This window comes from Dama dama, chromosome 24, assembly GCF_033118175.1.
Source record: "Dama dama isolate Ldn47 chromosome 24, ASM3311817v1, whole genome shotgun sequence".
Taxonomy (NCBI): Eukaryota; Metazoa; Chordata; class Mammalia; order Artiodactyla; family Cervidae; genus Dama; species Dama dama.
Window position 1 is genome coordinate 20,532,967 of NC_083704.1, and position 22,120 is coordinate 20,555,086.

At 49.5% G+C, this 22,120-nt stretch overlaps 1 protein-coding gene across 2 annotated transcripts in view; it reads left to right on the forward strand.

Moving 5' to 3' along the window:
• Positions 1–22,120, forward strand: part of GASK1A (golgi associated kinase 1A) — a 152,165-nt gene that overhangs the window by 116,604 nt on the left and 13,441 nt on the right. For both annotated transcript variants that reach the window (XM_061127899.1, XM_061127900.1), the window contains exon 2: positions 14,668–15,954. In XM_061127899.1, the coding sequence (XP_060983882.1) occupies positions 14,668–15,954 (1,287 nt within the window). The remainder of the gene's footprint in view (positions 1–14,667; positions 15,955–22,120) is intronic.

A 22,120-nucleotide genomic window follows, 5' to 3' on the forward strand; every position in this document is an offset into this window, starting at 1 on the left:
GTCAGAACCCCATTGCACTTCAGTTTTTATGTATGATTTTGTGTCTGTGTTGACAGCCACGTTGGTCCAAGTGAACACTTGCTGAGGAGTAAACCGTCATGGAACACTGCATGTCTGTAACTGCGTTTATTTCACGCTCGCAATTGATGGATGGTGTGACTTGGTTGTTGTTGTTTTTCAGTCGCTCAGTTGTGTCAGACTCTTTGCAACCCCATGGACTGCAGCACTCGAGGCCTTCCTGTCCCTCACTGTCTCCGGGACTTTGCCCAAGTTCATGTCCACCGAGTTGGTGATGCCATCCAACCATCTTATCCTCTGCCACCCTCTTCTCCTTTTGCCTTCAACTGTTCCCAGCATTGGGGTCTTTTCCAATGAGTATGACTGGGTATAAAATTCTAAACCAGAATATATATATATATATATGTATGTATATATATATATATATATATATAAAATCTAAACCAGAATGTAAATTTCTTAGCCAGAAATAATTTTCTGTCAAATTTTGAAGGATTTGCTCAATTGTGTTCCAATATTGCAATAATGAGACCAGAGCCATTCTGATTTGTTGATGACTTTTGACTACTTGTAGAAAACCTGCTTTGGTTTTTTTTCTTTCGTTCTGGCAACTTGTGGGGTATTTCCCCCAGTGTTCTGAAATTTCGCAGGGATGTGTCTTGGTTTGTCTTCCCCTGGTTTCCCAGTAGCTGAGCGTGAGGCAGAAGGCTTTTGTGTGCTGTTTGCGTGGAGATGAGTGCCATCTCAGTGAAGACACAGAGAAGCAGGGAGCAGTGTTATGAGGATCCATTACTGGTTAAGCTGCCTGCTCCTAGTGAAGTGAAAGTTGCTCAGTTGTGTCCGACTCTTTGCAAGCCCATGGACTGTTACCCACCAGGCTCCTCTGTCCACGGAATTCTCCAGGCAAGAGTACTGGAGTGGGTTGTCATTTTCTTCCCCAGGGGATCTTTCCGACCCAAGGATTCAACCCAGGTCTCCTGCATTGCAGGCAAATTCTTTACCGTTTGAGCCACGAGGGAAGCCCAAGTGCTGCGAAGTGCAGTTGATTGCAGGATCTTGTAGACCGACCAAGACGCTGCACAAACTGAATTCAGGACCGCTTGAATTTATCCGCTGGATTCAGTCTCCCAGAGATCAAAATTGGCTCCACTTGACCTGAGTTTGCCCTGTATTTCCAGGTTGTGTACTCCTGGGTACCACACGCCTGCTAGTCCTGGGGCCTGGGTTGGGGGGGGCCCGTGAACGACAGAGTACCTGTGGCTAGGCTGTCAGGATGTACCTATTGGTGGCTTAGAGAGCCTCAAGTAACCCCTGCTGTGGAAGCTTCCGCTTTTAATGCCTGCAGCCATAAACTGTCTCCTTGACCTCAGGGAAGGGCCAGGCCATCGCTAGGGCGGATGGATCCATCCAAATGCAAAGAAGTGTCTGTGTCTGGGCGGGGAGGGAATTGCCAACAAGTGAGTTCACTATAATAGGAGTCCTGCTTTCAGCCATTTTCTTGGCTACTTGGATAAGGCCATTGCCACTCACTCACCTGTTTTCTAACTTCTGAATTTTACATAATCAATGCCTCCGGTCCAGTTCTCTTTATCCTTATCAGTTTGTCCCTTAAAGATAAGAGCCAGCCCCCACCTCAGTTACCCAACATCAGACAGAAAGCCCAGCTTAACTCACCTCTGAAAGCCTTGGCTTTTGAAAGCAGAAGCTTTTTAGTCTCTCTTGGGCAGGCAGAGGCCAACTTTCTAGGTTTACTTGCTTGCTTGGAGAATGGTGGTGAAGACAGAAGCAACTCTTGTTCTCTGAGGCTTCTGTAGTAGCAGGGACAGAAGTCTGGCTCACACACTGATGTAGTCAGCTGGACCCAGGTTTGAATCCCACCTCTGCCACTTAGCTATGAAGCTGTGAGGATGCGACCTGAACGCCCTGGGCCTCAGTTTCCTTGATGCCTGGCGTGAACAGTGATGCCTTCCCTACAGGGAGGTTGCTGGGAGTAGACCAACTGTCATGAGTAAGATAGCTGGCATGGACCAGGTACAGGAGGTGATCCATCATGTTGGCTACAGACAATATCATGGAGCTTCCTGGAGGGAGGGCCTCCGTGCCTCCAAGGCGGTTCCATCCCTGCTGCAGGCTTGGCTGCCCAGCTCCTCCCTTGTCCTCTTGAGCCCCAGGCCACCTGCTGGATGGACTCTATGCCCCATGGTTGTCGGGAAATGTCCCATGATACCCCCACTCCCCCCGCCATGGCAAGGTCCCTTTATTTCCTATTCAACCCACAGACTGCCCGTCTGATAAACTTGCTAAAGGCAAAATTAAAGATTTAATTTTTCTATTTCAGAGTCCAAGGGTTTGTTGTTGTTTAGTTGTTAAGGCATGTATGGCTCTTTTGTGACCCCATGGAGGTGTAACCCATGAGGCTCCTCTGTCCATGGGATTTCCCAGGCAAGAATACTGGAGTGGGTTGCCATGCCCTCCTCAGGGGGATCTTCCTGACCCAGAGGTCAAACCCGCGTCTCCTGCATTACAGGCAGATTCTTTAGCTGAGAAGCCTGATCCCAAGGGTAGCTTTGTCGTAGCCCTCCCGAGGACCAGTCTTCAAGGCATTTTATGGCTGAGCCCCGCTCTCCTCCTGGCAAGCATCTCTCGAGTAGTGTTTAACTGTCTCCAGGGCTCCACAGCCGGTGTGCAGAAGTCACACTGGGCCTGCAGAACTGGAGCCAGAGGCTGCTCTTTGGTCACTTGAGCAAGTGGTGGCCCCAAGGAGGCATCAGTTCCCGAGACTTCCTCACGCTCCTTCCTCTCAACCAACTGTGCGTTACCAGTCATCAGAGCGCTATGACCCAACCATTACCGGCTGTGCACAGACAGAGCGAGTGAGGTAAAGGATAGTGACCTAAAGAAGGTGCTGTAGACGTGAAGTGCTGCAGGGATTTAATAATCTTGGGGTTAAATAATAGTGCTGAGTAATTACTATCAAAATGCATGCAATGCCCTGTTTTTAGCACTTTATTAAAATTCACTGAATTGTCACCACAACTCTTTGGGGTTGTACCCATTGTCATACCCATTTTTTCAGGTGAGGAAACTGACGTTATGTAACACACTCATTAGTGCTGGAGCCAGTGTTTGGACCAAGAGAGTCCAGCTCCTCCAGGGTGTCCTTCAGGACTCTGCCTTTCTTTGCTAAGTACTCACTGAGGGAGAAGGAAGCCTATCATCTGTGTTTCACCTGGGATCAGGTTCCCAGCTCATGTAATGAAGAGACAGATCCAGGAATTCCTCAGATCTTCTAAAGCCTTTTCCTGGAATCGGCTTCCCCATGTCATCTGGGAGCATCAGGAATGCTTTTGGATTAGCACCGAGGGCCTTAGCTGATCCTTCCGTCCTGTGTCCCCATATTCCCAGGCCTGGCTCCTGTGTGCTGGGAAAGCAGTTTGGATTCCGAAAGAGTTGGAATCCCAGCTCTTTTATTAGTTGGTGTGCCACCTGGCACAAATGACCAAGTCTTTCTGGACCTCAATTTCTTCATCTGTAAAACGGCCGTGGTGAGAATTCCTCCTTCCTTTCCAGGGTTCTGAGAATGTCTGGAAACAGCATCCTTCTCGTCATGTAGTGAAAGACAGTAAACAAGTGCGAGACGTGCGATGTTGGTGGAGTCCTTGGGGTGTGACAACCAGCTGCTCCTTGGCTTTTTGTCCTCTGACTGCGCCCCTCAAGTTTAGGGAGATAGATGCCCTGGATGTAGGCAAGGCCAGTTCTGTGGAAGAATTTGGGGTGGCCAAAACTGGTTCAGGGCAAATAATTGTATTATTTGCACAGTGAATTGCTTAAGAACAGAGCCAAGCCTTCTTCACGTTCACATCCCTGTTTCCTGGCCCAGTACCTGGCCTGTAGGGGTGGTCAGAATAAAAGGCTAAGATTGTGATGTAGCAGGTTTTGTCTAGGGAGCAGCACTTTCCCATACCTCAGCCCTACACAGTTGCTCTGGAGGAAGTTGCCTGCCTCGTGCCCTAGGTGCCTTGAAGCCCCACGCTGGCGCCCTGAGGGTCTCAGAAGAGCCTGACAGCCCCTGGCTCTCTCTGCATCCTCCGCTTCACGGTGCTCTAACATCGTGTTGGTTTCCAGGCAGGCGGTTGTAGGTAACTGGCCATTCTGATCAGTGTGAGGTGATACCTCATTACAGTTTTGATTTGCATTTCTCTAATACTAATAAGCAGTGTTGAGCATCTTTTCATGTACTTTTTAGCCATCTGTATATCTTCTTTCCTGGAGGAGAGCCCAGCAACCCACTCCAGTATTCTTGCCTGGAAAATTCCATGGACACAGAGCCTGGAAGGCTACAGTCCATAGCACCACTTAGGATCGGACACCACTGAAACGACTTAGTGCAGCACATGTCTCCTTTGGAGAAATGTCTGTTTAGATCTTCTGCTCATTTTTTGATTTTTTATTTATGTTTTTTGGTATTGAGCTGTATGAGATGTTTGTGTATTTTGAAGGTTAATCTCTTATCAGTTGTGTCATATGTGAATTTTTTTCTCCCATTCTGTAGGTTGTCTTTTCATTTTATTTATGGTTTCCTTTGCTATACAAAGCTTTTAAGCTTAATTAGGTCCCATTTGTTTATTTTTGTTTTTGTTTCCATTACTCTAGGAGATGGACCCAAAAAAGATATTGCTACAATTTGTGTCAAAGAGTGTCCGGTCTGTGTTTTCCTCTAAAGAATTTTATAGTTTCTGGTCTTATGTTTAAGTCTTTAATCGATTTCGAGTTCATTTTTGTGTACGGTGTTAGGTGTTCTAATTTCATTCTTTTACATGTGACTGTTCAGTTTTTCCAGCACCACTTATTGAAGAGACTGTCTTTTCTCCATTGCATATTCTTGCCTCCTTTGTCATAGATTAATTGACCATAGATGTGTGGGTTTATTTCTGGGATTTCTGTCCGGTTCCATAGATCTGTATTTCTGTTTTTGTGCTGGTACCATATAGTTTTGATTACTGTCGCTTTGTAGTATAGTCTGAAGTCAGGAAGTCTGTCAATCTTAATTTCTGTAGTTTCAAATTATCATGTTAGTACATACTTTGTGAGATGCTGAGTGTGCCTGGTACATGGTATATGCTTGGTAAGTGGCTATGGTTAATAAAGTCTGCTATATTCACTTCTCAAGTCAGATATGTTCAATTTCCTGGCTACAGTCTTCAGAATGCTGGAGCTGAAAGGAACTCTGGCACCATTTTCTTTTGGAAGGGGCAGGAGAACCACCTGAGTGGTTCTGAGATCAAGCCCTAGACCTAATTAGAGGATAACAGGTTATTAGAAACCCGCTTCTGATGTTACCTCTCAAATATGCCCAGATTGGAGTGGGTCAAATGGTGGCATTTTCTAACTGATATTATTCTATTTATTAAAATAGGACATGATACACAAGAAAGTTATTTTCATTTTGAAAGAAAAATAAATATAGACTGAAAGCAGTTTATTTCCCCTCAATTTAGCCAGTGCAAAAAGGCTGCCACCTAGCATTAACCTCACTCACGCCTCATCTTATACTTGAGCTGACCAGTCCCAAAGAGCTAAGCCTTTGAGAGCAGGGCCCTTCCCAGAGGCCCCATGCGGTCCTCTGGAATCAGGGCTGGGGCAGGGGCTGTGGATGGCAGCCCCCTTCCAGGGTGACCCGGCTACTAGGTCACTGGCTGTGGAGCCAGTCGGCCTGGGTTCACCTCATGATGCTGCTGTCTGTGATGTTGGGTCCCCTCAATTCTCTGTGCCTTGTTTTCCTCACTGTAAAATGGGATAATAATCCTCATACCGACCTCATAAGACTGGCATACAGATTAAATGAGTTAATAGAAGTAAAGTTCTCCAAATAGTTCCAGGCTTATAGTGAACACTGAATAAATGTTAGTTATCATTCCTTTGGGTGTTCCCCTGCCTGGAGATTGGCCGGGCCAGAAATTACAAGGGCAGAAGTCCTTTCTTATCTTGAAGTTGCTCATGTGGAGGGAAAATCACAGCTTGCAAAGGAGCTGAGCAAGGGGCCTGGCGGGGTGGTGGCTTAGGAGCTAGGCAGCCTGGGGTCCTGCCCACAGTGGAACGAATACTTCCAGCCTCCATGGCCCAGAGATCCCCTGGGAGAGGGCCGCTGTGTGCCTAGAGGGTCCAGTGAGCCCTGCCTGTCGCCTTTGCCCCCCGTCTTGTGCCTGCCCAGCTCTCTTCCTGGGGTTAGATTCTGAGTTCAGCCAAGGGAAGCAGAATTTGAGCAGGTCCAGCCCGCAGTGTTACTCACAGCATCAACATGTGGTTTTAATCCAGCCCTCTGAAAATATGCTTATGTATTCCCTCTTACCCCAGTCATGGTTTTGTTATGAAAATCATTTGGCTGATCTTTAAAAAATGGAACAGAAATTCCACATTGCAAAATCTCTGCCAGCCTCAGCCAGAGTCTGAGTCGCGGTGAACCAGCGATCAGCCAGTGGGGGATGTGTAGTAGAGGGCAGAGGTTGGGGGACACGACAGAGGGGGCTGTCACTCCTTTGGTGGCAACTAACCAGAGCCAACTCTGATTTTTATCCGTCCCCTCCCCGCATACACGTACATCACGTGGCTTCTTTCCACCCCTTCTCCCACCCAGGACACCTCCACCAAGAAGCACTGTACAAGTGCTTTGCGATTCTGTCTGCTGTGATGGGGAGAGGACCACACAGTCTCTATATTCTCCCCACTGGCCCTGCCCTGCATGTTATGCCATCCGCCACAGCAGTTCAGCACAGGACCAGGTTTTTGTCATCTTTTTTTGACATCTGGGAGTTGAGAAAAGATGGCTCTGCCTCCGTCTCTGCCAGCCGGTTCCTATGACAGCCCTGGGATGTCAGGGTTCACAGCAGGACATTCTGGGAGGTGGTCTGGGGACGGGATAAGCAGGGCCCCAAAGTGAGGCCAAGTCCTGGCGAGTTTTCCCAAAGTAGAAGGGCATTTCTTTCTCTGTGGCCCTTTATAAAGGAGAAAGAGTCTCCCGCTGGTGGTTTCAGTACAAACTGTAATAGAGTCCTTTTTCCCAAATGTTCTGGTTTCTCAAACTGTTGTCTGTGCAAAGGCCACCAGCATATGTTGGAATTTTTCCTGAAAGTTCTTCTCAACAGGCCTCTTCAGTTTTCCTTTGACTGAAGGGGTCCTCCAGGCCATCTGCCCATGTCATGGGGGGAAACTGGTCATGGGACGTGTCTGTGACCAGGCTGTACCATCATCATCGTCAGAGCCGGCCAGGCCTCAGTAGTGACACCACTGCGCCCTTACTAGTCAAGGGGAGGGCGCTGTGCCTGATTCCTGAACCACTTTACTGCTTTCTGACCAAGGGCACACACTGAGCCCAAAAGAAGTCACCCAAGGATCTGAACGCGTCAGGGCTCGCTGTGATCACGCTGCATAGCAAACAGCCCACAGTCGCAATGGTTCCCAACAGTGTACACCCTTATCGTGGTTCCAGGGCTGTGGGTTCCCTGGGCCCGGTGGGTGTGGCTGGGTTGGGTCCAGGCTGGGCGCTGGGCTCAGGTCTGCTCCGGCGCCTCGCCTGGGACCTGCTCCTGTCGCGGTGGAGCTCGCGTCTGCAGGGTTGCTAACACCACGCAAGCACAAGTGAAGCCAGCAGCAGGACGCGGCCTGTGTTTTGTCCACCTGCGTTCCACTGGCAGAAGCAAGTCACACGGCCAAGTCAAAGACAGTGGGGAAGTATGTCCCACCTTCAGAGAAGCCGTGGCAGGATGAGGAGGAAGAATAGGGAACAAATGATTCCATCTATGATGCCGTCTTTCACTTCATGCTGAAGAGCCGTCTCACCGCTGCATGGAGGCGATGATGGGGAGTTTGGTGGTGGCTCCTGTCTCCAGCCCAGCACAGCTCCTCAGGGGCTGGGCCCTTCACTACTCTCCTGGATCCCTTTCCTACTGTTGTTGTTTAGTCACTAAGTCGTGTCTGACTCTTCTGTGATCCCATGGACTGTACTGTGTCCATGGGATTTCCTAGGCAAGAACACGGGAGTGGGTTGTCATTTCCTACTCCAGGGGATCTTCCCAATCCAGGGATTGAACCCACGTCTCTGGCATCTTCTGCATTGGCAGATGGATTCTTTACCACTGAGCCACCAGGGAAGCCCCCTTACAGTTGTTAGGGAACCCCAGATCTCAGTCGTTTCCTTTTAGCCTTCGTGCATGTGTCCTTCCTAGCTCCCACCCTTTCTCTCCTCAGCTCCCCACACACTTTAAAGCCAAGTGATTCCTTCCTGTCCCATCCTGGGTTATCTCTGGATGGAGCTTCTGCAGGGCGAGGCCTTTCTCACTGCCCAGGTGGCCTTCTCCTAGCTTACACTTGTGGCTTTATGAGGAAAAGAGTTTCTCTTTCTGTCTCTGTCTTGAGCTGTGCTCCCAAATGTCCCCATTACAACATGCCAAACTCCAGGAAGGAGTGGTGCTGGATATTTTTCAGATCCCTTAAAAATAGAGGGAGTTCAGAAAGCAGGGACAGAAACCCCGATCCCACCATGTAAACGTACCAAACCATGTAGTGGGTCCTTCATATATTTTGACTCATTTCTTTTCCTCATGTCAATCTGTGTAAGGAGGGATTATCTCATTCTCCCCCATTTTATGACGGAGGAAATAGGGCAGAGTGGTTGTGTATCTTACCCATTGTAACACAGCCCAGAAGGTCCACAAGCTGATCTAGAACTCAAATGTGTCTTCCCCAATGCTTTTCTGACTCCCCTCTTTTCTCCACCCCTCTTCCTCTGCAGCTGTGAGCGGGTGTGGCTGCTGGGGAAACGGGCATCTTCTCTGAGGAATCAGGGGGAGTCTTGGTGAAAGGGTGGGAGGTGGGATTTGAGGAGGGAGGAGATGCAGAGCAACTGTAGGACCATCTTTCCCTCCTGCCGCCAGCATCACGAGCACGTCTCCCATCATGGATTAGATGGGAGGGGAGCAGATTCCACCGGCACGCGTGCAGAAGTGGGGGCGGTTAGGTTCCACCAGCTAACTTTCTAGGACATGAAGCATCATTCCCTTTACTCCTTTCTCTGAGTTGCTCTGTATTATTCAGCTGAATATTTCTCCTCAGCGGCTGTTTTTACAGTTTGATCAAAGCTGGTATTTTTTCCCCCAAAGCTTTACTTGGGTGGCCCCGTAGGGTACATCTGCTCACAGTCATTTTGAACCTTTCTCTCTGCACAACTGCACAATTGCCAACTTTCCCCAGGTTGTCCGAGGCCGAGTGAGGCCCAGAGAAGGATCAGAACAGCCTGTCTTCTTGAAACATTTTCAAAAGATGATTTTTGTTTCCCTAGTGGCATCCAGAACTTTGAGAATCTAGACTATGAATCCAACTTGAAAACCTGTTTTTTTTTTTTTTTTTTTTCAGAAGGGAGAAAAAGAAACCCAAACAGACTTCTTTGTCTGTGGCCACTCCTACTTTCAATTAAAAATGCTGTTGTTCTGGCCAGCCTGTGATTCTGGGCAAGTGAGCACTCTGGACTTTTCAGTTTTCTCCTCTGTAAAATAGGAATTGAGTTGTTCTCATTTCCCTACGTTGTTTTAAGGGTTAAAGGAGAGAATAACTCGTATTCAACTGAAAAGTTAACATCAGTAATGGGACCTGCAGTTGGTTGAATCTGGGGATGTGGAGCCCGTGATTATGGAGGGCCAGCTGCGTGGTGTGAGGTTTTCACAGTGCTTCTCTGTGTGTGTGTCACACATGTATGTTCAGTCACTTCAGTTGTGTCCAAATCTTTTGCGACCCCCAGGCTCTGCTGTCCATGGAATTTTCCAGGCCAGAATACTGGAGTTGGGTTGCCATTTTTTCCTCCAGGGAATCTTCCCAACCCAGGGATCTAACCCACCTCTCCTGCAGCTCCTGCATTGGCGGGTGGATTCTTTACCGCTGGCCCACCTGGGAAGCATATTACACATATATGTGTTCTTTAAGTAGTAATAAAAGCCATATTAAAACATATCTAATAAATATGGACAATTTAGACTCTCACTTCAAAAGGATCATCCGCTAAAGAACGGCATCTTAAAATGCAAATCAAAACCACAACGAGGTATCATTACATGCCAGTCAGGATGGCTGCTATCCAAAAGTCTACAAGCAATAAGTGTTGGAGAGGGTGTGAAGAAAAGGGAACCCTCTTACACTGTTGGTGGGAATGCAAACTAGTACAGCCACTATGGAGAACAGTGTGGAGATTCCTTAAAAAACTGGAAACAGAACTGCCATACAACCCAGCAACCCCTCTCCTGGGCATACACACCGAGGAAACTAGATCTGAAAGAGACACGTGCACCCCAATGTTCATCGCAGCACTGTTTATAATAGCCAGGACATGGAAGCACCCTAGATGCCCATCAGCAGACGAATGGATAAGGAAGCTGTGGTACATATACACAATGGAATATTACTCAGCCATTGAAAAGAATTCATTTGAATCAGTTCTAATGAGATGGATGAAACTGGAGCCCATTATACAGAGTGAAGTAAGCCAGAGAGATAAACACCAATACAGTATACTAACGCATATATATAGAATTTAAAAAGATCTAATGATAATCCTATATGCAAAACAGAAAAAGAGACACAGATGTATAGAACAGACTTTGGGACTCTGTGGGAGAAGGCGAGGGTGGGATGTTCAGAGAGAACAGCACTGAAACAAGTATACTATCAAGGGTGAAACAGATCACCAGCCCAGGTTGGATGCATGAGACAAGTGCTCAGGGCTGGTGCACTGGGAAGACCCAGAGGGATCAAATGGGGAGGGAGGTGGGAGGGGGGATCGGGATGGGGAACACATGTAAATCCATGGCTGACTCATGTCAATGTATGGCAAAAACCACTACAATATTGTAAAGTAATTAGCCTCCAACTAATAAAAATAAATGAAAAATAAAACTTAATCAGCTTAAAAAAAAAAAAAAGAAAGGCATCTTAGAGGGAGAAAAGGACCATCTGTTTTATAGAATAGAGGCTCAATTCCTCGGGGCATATCCTGTGGCAATGTATAGAATGCCACTCAGAATTGTCTCTCTGAAGGATGGAGGCTGGGTGTTTACCCACTGACTTTAGTGTTAAAAAAATCTATTTATTTTTGGCTGTGCTGGGTCTTTGTTGCTGCCCAGGCTCTCTCTAGCTGTGGTCCGTGGGCTCCTCATCGTGGTAGCTTCTCTTGTTGAGGAGCACGGGCTCTAGGGTACACGGGCTTCAGTACTTGTGGTTCCCCAGCTCTAGAGCCCAGCCTTAATAGCTGTGGTGCATTAGTTGGTGGTGCATTAGCAACTATTAGGCTTAGTTGCTCCACAGCATGTGGGATCTTCCCGGACCAGGGGTTGAACCAGTCTCCTGCAGGGGCAGGCGGATTCTTTATCACTGCGCCACCAGGGAAGCCCTACCCATTGACTTTTGTCCCCTGTTGGTTGAGGGTTGTCCCCAAAGGTGTTAATTTCCTCTGCGCCTCCCTGATAGTGGGCAAGAAAGCAGGGAATGATTCTGGGGCTTGAGGTGGGAAGCTGGCAATGTGCAGGGGGACTGCCCACTGTGAGGGCAGCTGGCATCAGCCGGGGTCCCGGGGAACATAACATAGGGCACAAAAGCATCTTCCATAGAGAGGAGGCCCCTAGAGCCCCAGATAGGGAAGATCTCCAGAATTGGAGGAGCCCTGCTGAGGATATACCTGAAGGAAAAGAAATCATATCTTGAAGAGATGTCAGCACTGCCATGTTCACTGCAGCATTATTCACAATCGCTAAGACACGGAAATAACCTACGTATCTCTCAATGGATGAATGGATAGAGATCTCTCAATGGATGAATGGATACAGGAAATGCATACATGCATACAACGCAATATTATTCAGCCACTAAAGAAAGAAGGAAATCCTGCCATTTGCAACAAACATGGATAAACCTGGAGGACATTAAGCTAAGTGAGATAATCCAGACAGAGAAAGACAAATACTGTGTAGTATCACTTGTATGTAGACTCTTAAAAAAAAAAGACTTTCAGCTATAAAATAAATAAGTTCTGAGGATCTAATGTACAGCATGGTGACTGTACTTAGTAATACTGTATCGTTTACTTGAAATTTGCAAAAACAGTAGATCTTAAGTGTTCTTACTACACACAGGGAAAGGTCTGTGTGAAGGAGTGGATGTGTTAACTATGGTGAACATTTCACAGTCTACGCATGTATCAAATCATCATGTTCAATTTAAATATACATAGTTGTTGTTTTTTGTTAGTTATACCTCAGTAAAGCTGGGGAAACAATGGGGGAAGAAAAGGAAGAAAAAGAAAGAATTCTTAGGGCTTCTAGGCAGGGAGCCAGTCTAATCTTAGATTTCTCCACAGCATCATCTGATGTTAGAAAACTGTCGAGCAGGACCTACAAGCTATTCCAAGACAGTAACTGAGCAGTGTTTTATATCTTGCCAAACTTTCTTTCAGGTACGAATGCAATAGAAAAATAGTTTTGAACATGCAAGAACCCAGAGACTATTATTCCCATGAGTACTTCTTGAGAAATTTATGGAGTTTTAACTTCAATCAACCAAGAACTAATGAAAAACTAGGGCAAAGGGGACAGGAATATGCGGAGTATACCTAACTGAAGAACTAAGACCAAACAAATGTGAATATTGGAGTAATAGAGTAAAAGGGACATGTTTTATATCCTAACAAATACAGAAATGACACAAATATAAAACTTTGGAAGGTGAATGAAGGAAAAGGTGGGAGAAAGAATAAACATGCTATTCATGAGTAATAACTGGGGGCCAAAGACTGTCATTTAAAGCTGACAAAATATAGTAGAAATGTAAGCATTTGTAATTGTACAAAGGCAAACATTTAAAAAGATAATACTAAAAAAAAAAGATAATATTAATGATTAAGGGGTTTCCCTGGTGGCTCAGACAGTAAACAATCCGCCTGCAATGCTGGAGACCTAGTTTCAATCCCTGGGTCGGGAAGATCCCCTGGAGGAGGGCATGGCAACGCACTCCAGTATTCTTGCCTGAAGAATCCCATGCACAGAGGAGCCTGGTGGGCTACAGTCCATGGGGTCTCAAAGAGTCAGGCATGACTGAGTGACTAAGCACACAGGACCATGATTAAAATTGAATAATGATCGAATGGTAGGGGATGGGGAAGAGCAAATATGCTAATTTTATGATTGTTCTTACTAGGATTTAAGAGCTGGCATTTAAAGAACTGGACATTTAAGGGTATAGAGTCATGAAGGGTCCAATTATTAGGATTCAATTCAAAATTTCCTAAATGTGATAAGAAATATGCACCATGAAAAAAGTAAAGGTAACTGAAAGCATAGTGAAAGACTTCAAAAATTATAAATACAGAAAATATACCATGAGCTATCATGGCAGAACAAAGACTAAACATGTATGGCATCTCAAGTAATGGAACTGGGCTAAATCCACCCAGTGAGAGAAGAACACAGAACTCGGCCAGGCTCGGAACCAGAACCGGAAACTTTTGGTGGCTGGGCAGGTGCTCCCTCGCATCTGGTGTCTGGTTCGGGGCTGTTTGTTCTCTCTCCCTGCAGACTCACTCCCAGTAGACTATGGTCACTACTGTCATCGGTAGCTGGTCTGCCATGTGCCCCTGACCTCAAGTTCATGAGCAGAACAAAGCCAGCCTTGCTGACCTGTCACAAGCTCTGGTTCCTGGGGGCAGGGTAGGGGCTGAGGGGCTATTTGGCCTCATACAGGTCAGGGTCCTGCGTGGCCCCATCAGCTCTGGTCCAGGGTCAAGGTGCCTGGACTGCTGGAGTGTGTGTGGATGGAGATGGTTACAGGAGCCCCAAAGTACAGTGGCTTGAACAACCCTTGCCAGTTCTGCCCCCATGGGCTCACGCAAGCTCCCAAGCTCCTTCCTTCTGGTGGCCCCTTGGTGCCCACGAATCAGAATCACCTGGAGGTGCTGACACTGCTGGTCCCGAGACCACGTGTTGAAAAACTACTGCCCCAGGATATGTCCTTTGCCAACCGTCCAGAGCTGACTCGGCCACACGTGGGCCCACAGAGGCGAGCCGGGGCAGCCAACCTCCTTTTGAACAGATGGGGCGAGTAAAAGTGGCTGCTTCAGGCCCTGGGCAAGGACTTAGTCCCAGGGTCACACTTGGCTGCCAGGGAGGCCGGGCAAGGCCATTTGCAGCCGGGTGGCTGTGTGCCCTGGAAAGGGAAGGGCATGTTTGTGGGAGACACTGCAGGTCCGCTGAGCGGGAAGATGTGGAGACGAGAAGACAGGGGCCAGCACTCAGTGTGGGGAACAGACGGGGAAAGGCTCTTATGGTGTCCGGAGATCTGAGTCATAACAGCAGTCTACTCAGCGAGGAGAAGCCTGGTCTCCCTGCAGGCCTGTCCTGGGAGACAGAGCAGGCTGAGCGCGGAAGCAGGAGCATGCCTGCCCGCTCGAGTCTTGAGGACAGCTGGGTGTCACGCCTCCCCGCCCCCCAGCCCAGGCTTCACTCTTTTCCCTCCTTGTTCACCCAAGATGTTTCTTCATTCACTGTCCCGTTATTTTGTGGGTCAGGGCTGATGTTTTTGAGGTCCTAAGCTTTTTTTTTTCCTACCCCCGTCCCCCAGGCATCTTGGCTCTGGAGAAAGCTGCGTGGCAAGAGGAGGCTGGCGATGGCATTCTGCCTCTTAACGACTCTGTCTGTGGTGACTGTCACCCGCTTGCCCCCACAGCGCCCAGCCACTGGCCCAGACCCTGGCCCCATGGAGCCCCAGGGGGTTGCTGACGTCCCTGCCCCCCAGAGTCGGCAGGCTCTGAGCTCCAGCTGGAGGCAGCGGGCAAGAAGGTTGAGGAGAAGCTGGGCCTTGCCCGGGAGCTCCATCCTGGTGTGTGCGGAGGAGCAAGACCACAGAGGGCATGTGGACAGCAGCAGACGGTCCCCAGGGAAGGAGAGCAGCCATCCAGGGAGGATCGGGAATGACATTACTTTGGTACCTGCAGAAGACCTGAGACTCACTACCCGGCGTTTTGTGCTCCTGCAGGGGGAGGCGGTCAGGGGTCCAGGAGCCAAAGACCTGGACCCACCCTGGCACCATGGTCCCCTCCCGGAGGCACTGAGTAAGACAAGCACCCCAGGTGGCCCCCTCACAGGGCATGACATTTCAACCTTACAGACTCGGAGAGCTACTGCTGGACTGACCCTCCAGCCCCCTCCAGAAGGCAGGGGTCTGCCAGGAGTCTGGAACAGAGCCTGGACTGGTGGCCAACAAGTGGAGGGTCCTGCCCCCACCAAAGAGGCTCACTGGTGGCCTGGCTCTGCTGGGGAGCTGCAAGGATCTGTCTGGTGTGACACTGAGACTCCCGGGCTGTCCAGTGGCTTCAGGACCGGCGAGCAGGTACCCCCGTGGCTCACAGAGCAGGACGTGCAGACCCTCCAGCTTCTGGCCCAGGGGGAGGTGGTGGGCAAAGCCCGGGTGCCCGGCCACGGGCAGGTGCTGCTAGTCGGTTTCTCCAGTGAGGGGTCCCTTCAGGATGCAGCTCCTGGGCTCAGCCAGCTCTGCTCCCAGGGTCTCTGTGGCTTGATCAAGAGGCCCGGGGACCTATCCGAGGTCCTGTCCTTCCACGTAGACCGCGTGCTGGGGCTGCGCCGGAGCCTGCCCGCGGTGGCCAGGCGCTTCCACAGCCCCCTGCTGCCCTACCGCTACACGGACGGTGGCGCCCGGCCAGTCATCTGGTGGGCGCCCGACGTGCAGCACCTGGGTGACCCGGAGGACGACCAGAACTCTCTGGCCTTGGGCTGGCTGCAGTACCAGGCCCTGCTGGCACGTGGCTGTGGCCGACCCAGCCATGCCCCATGCCTGGGCATCCATCACGCCGAGTGGGCACGCCTGGCGCTCTTCGACTTCCTGCTGCAGGTAGGCGGGGCCTGGAGGGGCGGGGCGGGGCCTGGGGGCGGGGCGGGGCCTGGGAGGGTGGGGCGGGGCCTGGGAGGGCGGGGCGGGGCGCAGCGGAGGCGAGGACTCTCGGTGAACTGAGACACTGGAACAGCCTGCGTGAGGGTGGATAGTGACTCTCCCCCTAACCCTTGTCTTTTGCTTTTGTTTGTTTGTTTGCTTTTTTACCATTTTTTTTAATGCTTAACTTTTTATTTTAGTCCTTGCCTTTTGACCACCCAGCACCCATTTTTTGTTATTTTTCTGCCTTGTGTTCATTCATCCAGTGGTGTGCTGAAAACCAGTTTGTATAGGCTCCATTCTTGAATTTCAGGAATTTTATGTCCCGGTTGTGAAACACAGACGTTATTAAAATTGAAATTATACTAACAATATAATAAGTTATATTAGAAACAAAGGTAATAAATACTCTGAACTCATTACTTCATGATTATTTTACATTTTACTCTTGTCTGAGCTCTTGAGGTTCTTTGCATCTACCTAGTAAATACTGTATAGTGTTGAGTTACTGCATGTCTCTTGCTGACTCCACATTCGTGCCTGTTGGTAGCTTGAAACAGGCCAGGGTAGGAGTATTTATGGGGCTTCTCAGGTGGTGCTAGTGGTAAAGAACCTGCTTGCCCATGGAGGAGTCATAAGAGACACAAGTTCAATCCCTGAGCTGGGAAGATCCCTGGAGGAAGGCAGGCAACCCATTCCACTATTCTCTCCTGGAGAACCCCATGGACAGAGGAGCCTGGCAGGCTGTAGTCCATAGGGTCGCACAGAGTCGGACATGACTGAAGCGACTTAGCACGCGTGCAGGCAGGAGTATTTATACCTTGAGAATCGGGAATTCTACAATCAGGACACCTCCCTATTCCCGGAGAGCTGGTAGTTAAACATTTATCCTTGAATCAAGAAGGATTCAAGCTGGTTGCATAATTCAAAAAAGAGAGTTGAGATGGAGGAGAGAGAGAATGAGAGAGGGGAGAAATAAAGGGATGATGCTGGACCTGCTTGGACCCTGGAGAGAGAAGGAAACCACAGGGCCAGCTGAGGTCCCTGCTGTGCCAGAAATTAACCCTGGAGTTTTTGGGAGTTTTGGGAAGGGGTTGGGCAGTTAGGACACAGGGCTTACCAGGGGGACTGCAGACATCAGATATTTACTGAGTGGCCTGTTGACAACTGATGTGGCTGCTCCGGGACTTAAGAGCTGGATGTCAGCTGTGGAGACACGAGTGAGGGAATGAGGCCAGAAAGAAAGAAAAACAAAAAATAATTCAAGCACACAGTGGGTGGATATGTATGCACACAAAGGCAGTCCCATTCCTGTAGGGACCTCTGTTGAGGGAAGAGATCAATACTAGCCCTAAATTTACCTGCTGGGGTGACTGGATGAGCCATGGGTCAAGTTCAACATCATAACCAGATAGCCAGGGGCTGATGCTCCCTGTGTGGTCCATACAAGGTTGGTTGGAAATGTATTTTAGAAGATTCTCAGACCAGTTTAATACTTTGAGATTTCTCATGAAAATCCCACTTCCTCTGAAACACTGGATGGTTTAATAACGTGGGGCCTCTGTTCCCACACAGCAGAAATGAACCTGAGCTGAGTAACTGCTGCCCCTTTAAAGGTTGCCATGCTCCCCTTTCTGCCAAAGACCACACCTCCTGTTGTCTGATGTGATTGTGTGCATTCTCAGTCACTAAGTCGTGTCTGACTCTTTTTGATTCCACGGACTGTTGTAGCCTGCCAGACTCTGTCCATGGGATTTCCCAGGCAAGAATACTGGAGTGGGTTGTCATTTCCTCCTCCAGGGCGTCTTCCAGACCCAGGGATTGAACCCATGTCCTAGAACCCAGGGTTCTACCCTGTGTCTCCTGCATCTCCTGCATTGCAGGCAGATTCTTTACTACTGAGCCACCTGGGAAGCCCTGTTGTCTGACATCCACCCCCAAACCCTTGGATGTTATCTGTCTGCCTGTGGGTATTTGTCTTCTGTCACTGGACCAGCTGGCCTCCCGCAATACTTCCAGCTCCTTGAGTCTGTGTCTCGTGGCTGCTTTGCGGAGGGAGGAGCGTGGGGCCTGGTGGTTGGCACAGGCTTTGGCACCAGACATATCTGGGTTTGAACCCCCTGCCCACTGGCCATGTCCCACTGTGTGATCCTGAGCAGACTAGCTGGCCTCTTTGAATTTCACTTCTCTCTAAATGGGACCGGGTGTCCCTGCCTTCTGCCCTTGAGGACGTGGCAGCTCTTAATCATCAGCTCCTGTATGCAGGCTTGCTCTGGGCCCCGAGCCTGCTCTGCCCGTGTGTGAAAGGCTGAGGGCTAGGGATTAGTGTCCTCCAGACAGCATGACCTATCCTCCTGCCTGGGAGGGAGGCATTTCCCAGACCACAGCCTACAGTCTTGGGCAAACTGGAAGAGCTGGCCACGCTCCCTCCAGGAACAGCCGTCCTGTGACTGATGGGAGGCAGTCTGTAAAAGCCCCAGTTCCCTGGCTGGGGTGGCTCTGTGGTGCGTGTTCCATGTGTCTCTCAGAGCCCCCTACCAGGATTGAGCCACGGTTGCCCACAGAGCTCATTGCCGGCCCTCCCTGTCTCCCTTCCCCAATCCTTGCTTGTGTTTTTGAATTAGCTCACGGATCGATTGCTTTCGCTCCGAGTTCTTGGCTGCGTTCTGTCTCTGGGGGAGCCTGGCCTCCATCAGATGACACCTCTGACCCTGTGTGGTTTCTGCATGCAGGATCATCCACGTAATATACTTAATACCGCACCTGGCGGTGGCCCAACCTCAGTAACACACAAGCACTGCCCCCAACACTTTACAGGAATTAACTCCTCCAGTCCTCATGGTAGCCTTGCTAGAGAGATAAGAGGCTTCTCCCTCTTTTGAAGTTGGACAGTTGAGGTCCAAGTGGTTAAGTGACTTGGCTAAGTTCATGGCCGGTGGAGCTGAGACACAGCCTGGATGGTCTGGCTCCAGAGCTCACCCTCCTTCTCATATAGTCCTCTTCAGCCGGCCATGGGTGAGGGCAGGAAAAGGGGGTGCTGGTCGGGACATCCGGGACTTTGAGCCCTGAGGACCCTCCTTGTGGTCCCCCATCCAGCTGATGTGCACGCAGCCACTTTCTGCCCACACAGAGCCCCTCTGTCTGTCTTTGGAGGTTGTGGTGTGAAGCCCTTCCTCAGCTGCCAAGCCCAGCCACGGGGGTGGACAGTTCAGCCGCCAGAGCACACACAGGTGGGCATGTGGTCAGACACCACTCAGCTGGCCTCAGGCCACGTCTTCCTGGGTTTGCCGAACACCAGGCGAGTCAAACACCCCTGGCTGGCAGATGCTGCCTTCCTAGAAACCACGGGCAGGCTGGAGTGAGGAGGGGCTGTGGGTTTCCCAGCCCAGGAACCCCGGTCCCGACTGAGCAGAAGCCAGGAACAACCTGAGGGTAGTCATGCCTGGACTCAAGAGGGCCGTCTGCCCAGAGGGCGGGAAGTACGTGTGGGGTCGTAGGGACAGGAATGGGCACATTTGTACCTTTTCCTTCTAGAGAGGCTTCTCTTTTCTCATGCCCTGCTTCATCTTGGAGGGCATGTGCTTGACTGCACGGGGTGAGCAGCTGTGGAGAATTCAAGACAGTGAGAGGGTGGTGTTTGCTTATGGAAGTCATCCTGCTGCTTCCGCTGATGCAGGGCCTTCACGTCCGGAAAACCCAGACCCCAGAAAGCCTCAGGTGCCGCCATCCTGGTGCGGGCCACCATCTTTTCTTACCTGGACTCTTCTTCCCTAGCATCTCCCTAACGTCTCCATTTTTGTCCCCTCCAACCGGGTCTCCTTACAGAAGCTGGAGTAATATCTTGGTTTCCATTCCCTCAGGCAGACCCTGAGACCAGGGTCCAGTGTGGTAGTTCCTCGGGGAGGGGACCCCAGGAAACACTCATAGGGAAGAGGAAAGTGAGACGGCCAGAAGGCGGCCAGCAGAGGGCATGTCATCGAACAGGGCACCACTATGGGTGACTGGGGCTTGATCCACAGGAAAATTCTGAGAAATGGTATAAAATACACGTTCAGAGTTAGCCCACCAAAAGTGAGGGACACGAGGTATTGATAGCCAAATCTCCCCTTGGTCTTTGGTTGAGGGCTGCTCCTGGAGGTGTTAATTCCGTGGCATTTGGAGAAAGCCCCCGGGCAGAGCCTATAGGAGCTAGAAGTTAGAGGGAGAACTCAAAAGTTCACATACAACTGGTCAGGCAGAGAGCACAATAAATCAGACTGTGGCCCTTCTCCATTACAATATGGCAAAGTATCTCAATGCCCTCGATATCAGGAGCTTCAGGGACCCGAGATCATCCTTGTCTGCTGTCTTCAGCCCCTCCTCTCGGCATGTGGCCTTGGTTAGTTTCTTCAGGTGCAGGGCCTCAGACAAGCCTCTCATCCTCCTCCCCAGACCTCCACTCTCCCAACCTCCACATTCCGTTGTTATCCTCTTTCTATTTCGTGCTATCCTGTCTATATTTTTTCTGACTCCCCAACACAGTAAGTTTTATTTGTTCACTTCTGTTTCTCTGTTTTGTTCACATCTGCAGTGCCTAGCACAGGGCCAAGCTCTTGGTTAGATCCTAGAGAAGCACCTTTTGAACGAGTGGGTGAAAGGATGAACAAATGAATGAAGGAATCCAGGGTCTCTGTATGATTTCCTATCTAGGTGCTGCTGTGTTCTGCTTGCTCAAATACCACTCCTTCCTCTAGACTGAAAAGAACCCCAAAGCCGCCTCCTTTTCTTTTCAGGTCCCATAGATATAGAGGTGGAAAACTATGTGACAATCATTTGTCCAGCCCTTGTACGGGCATGTAATTAACTCATGCTTCCAGAACAGATGATGGCATATAACATCACCTGTCATCCTCCTCATCAGGCACTGTGCCAGCACTTCACATGTGTTGATGTGTGACAGCCCTGGGAGTGGACAGTATTTTTTAGCTCCATTCCACAGATGAGGAAACTGAGGTTTAAGAAGGGCTAAGGAACTTGCCCACAGTAACCTGTGGCCTTAAGCGCTGGAGCTGGGATCAGATCCACCGCAAGTTTGGCCACAGAGGGCATGCCTTTGCCCTCTTCTTTGACTCAGCTGACTCTGGAAAAGTCATTTCTTCTGGCTTCTAGTTGAGGCTGGCCCATTTCTTTCCTGGGGCGCCAGGTTCAGTCATTTGTGATCCTGTGTGTGTTCCTTGTTTTGAGTGCAAATCTATGGTTCACATCGTTCTCTGGCTTGGCCTTCCTGAACATCAGGTGTAGTTAGACAGGAGCCCAGATCCATGACCACTGTCAACTTCTCAAGCTTCCAGCCAGAGACCTGAAATATAATCGTAGCGCCTTTATGTCCCACAGCAGACCCAAGAGACAGGTGCTGTGCTCCTTCCTCCTGCATAGACGATGCGACCAGCCATGAAGGGTGAAGCAGCCCACCTGGAAAGGTGGCGACATCAAGCAGCCCACCTGGAAAGGGTGACATCAAGCATCTTTACATATACTTAAGAGCAGGGCCTCGATCGTGATCGGCGGAATTCAGAGATGGTCTTCAAGATACCCACCCCCTTAGTGTGAACTCCTGCCCTTAAGAAAGAATGAGACCTGTAAATATGATGGAATCTTATTTCAGTGATTAAGTTGCCAATCAGTTATCTTTGGGTATTTTTGCTTATTTGTTTTTTGATTGAAATATCCCCTGGAGTAGGAAATGGCAACCCACTCCAGTATTCTTGCCTGGAAAATCCCATGGACAGAGCAGCTTGGCAGGCTATAGTCCATGGGGTCAAAAAGAGTTAGTCACAACTGAGGACGCATGCAAGCAAGCAAGCATAATCGACCTACAGCACTCTGTTAGTTCCAGGTGACTCGATATTTCTGTATGTTATGAAATGATCACCAAGATAAGTCTAGTTTCAACCTGTCACCATACAAAGTTATTACAATATTATTGAGGTACTCATCAGTTAATCTGGAGTTAATCAGAAGAAAGACTCTCCCATTGGCCTGAACCAGTCAGGAGAGTCTTTCAAAGATGAAGCATCAGCGGATTTTCCTGCTGGCCTTGAGGAGTAAACAACCAGGCTATGAGCTGCTGTGGGTCAGGGAGGCCTCT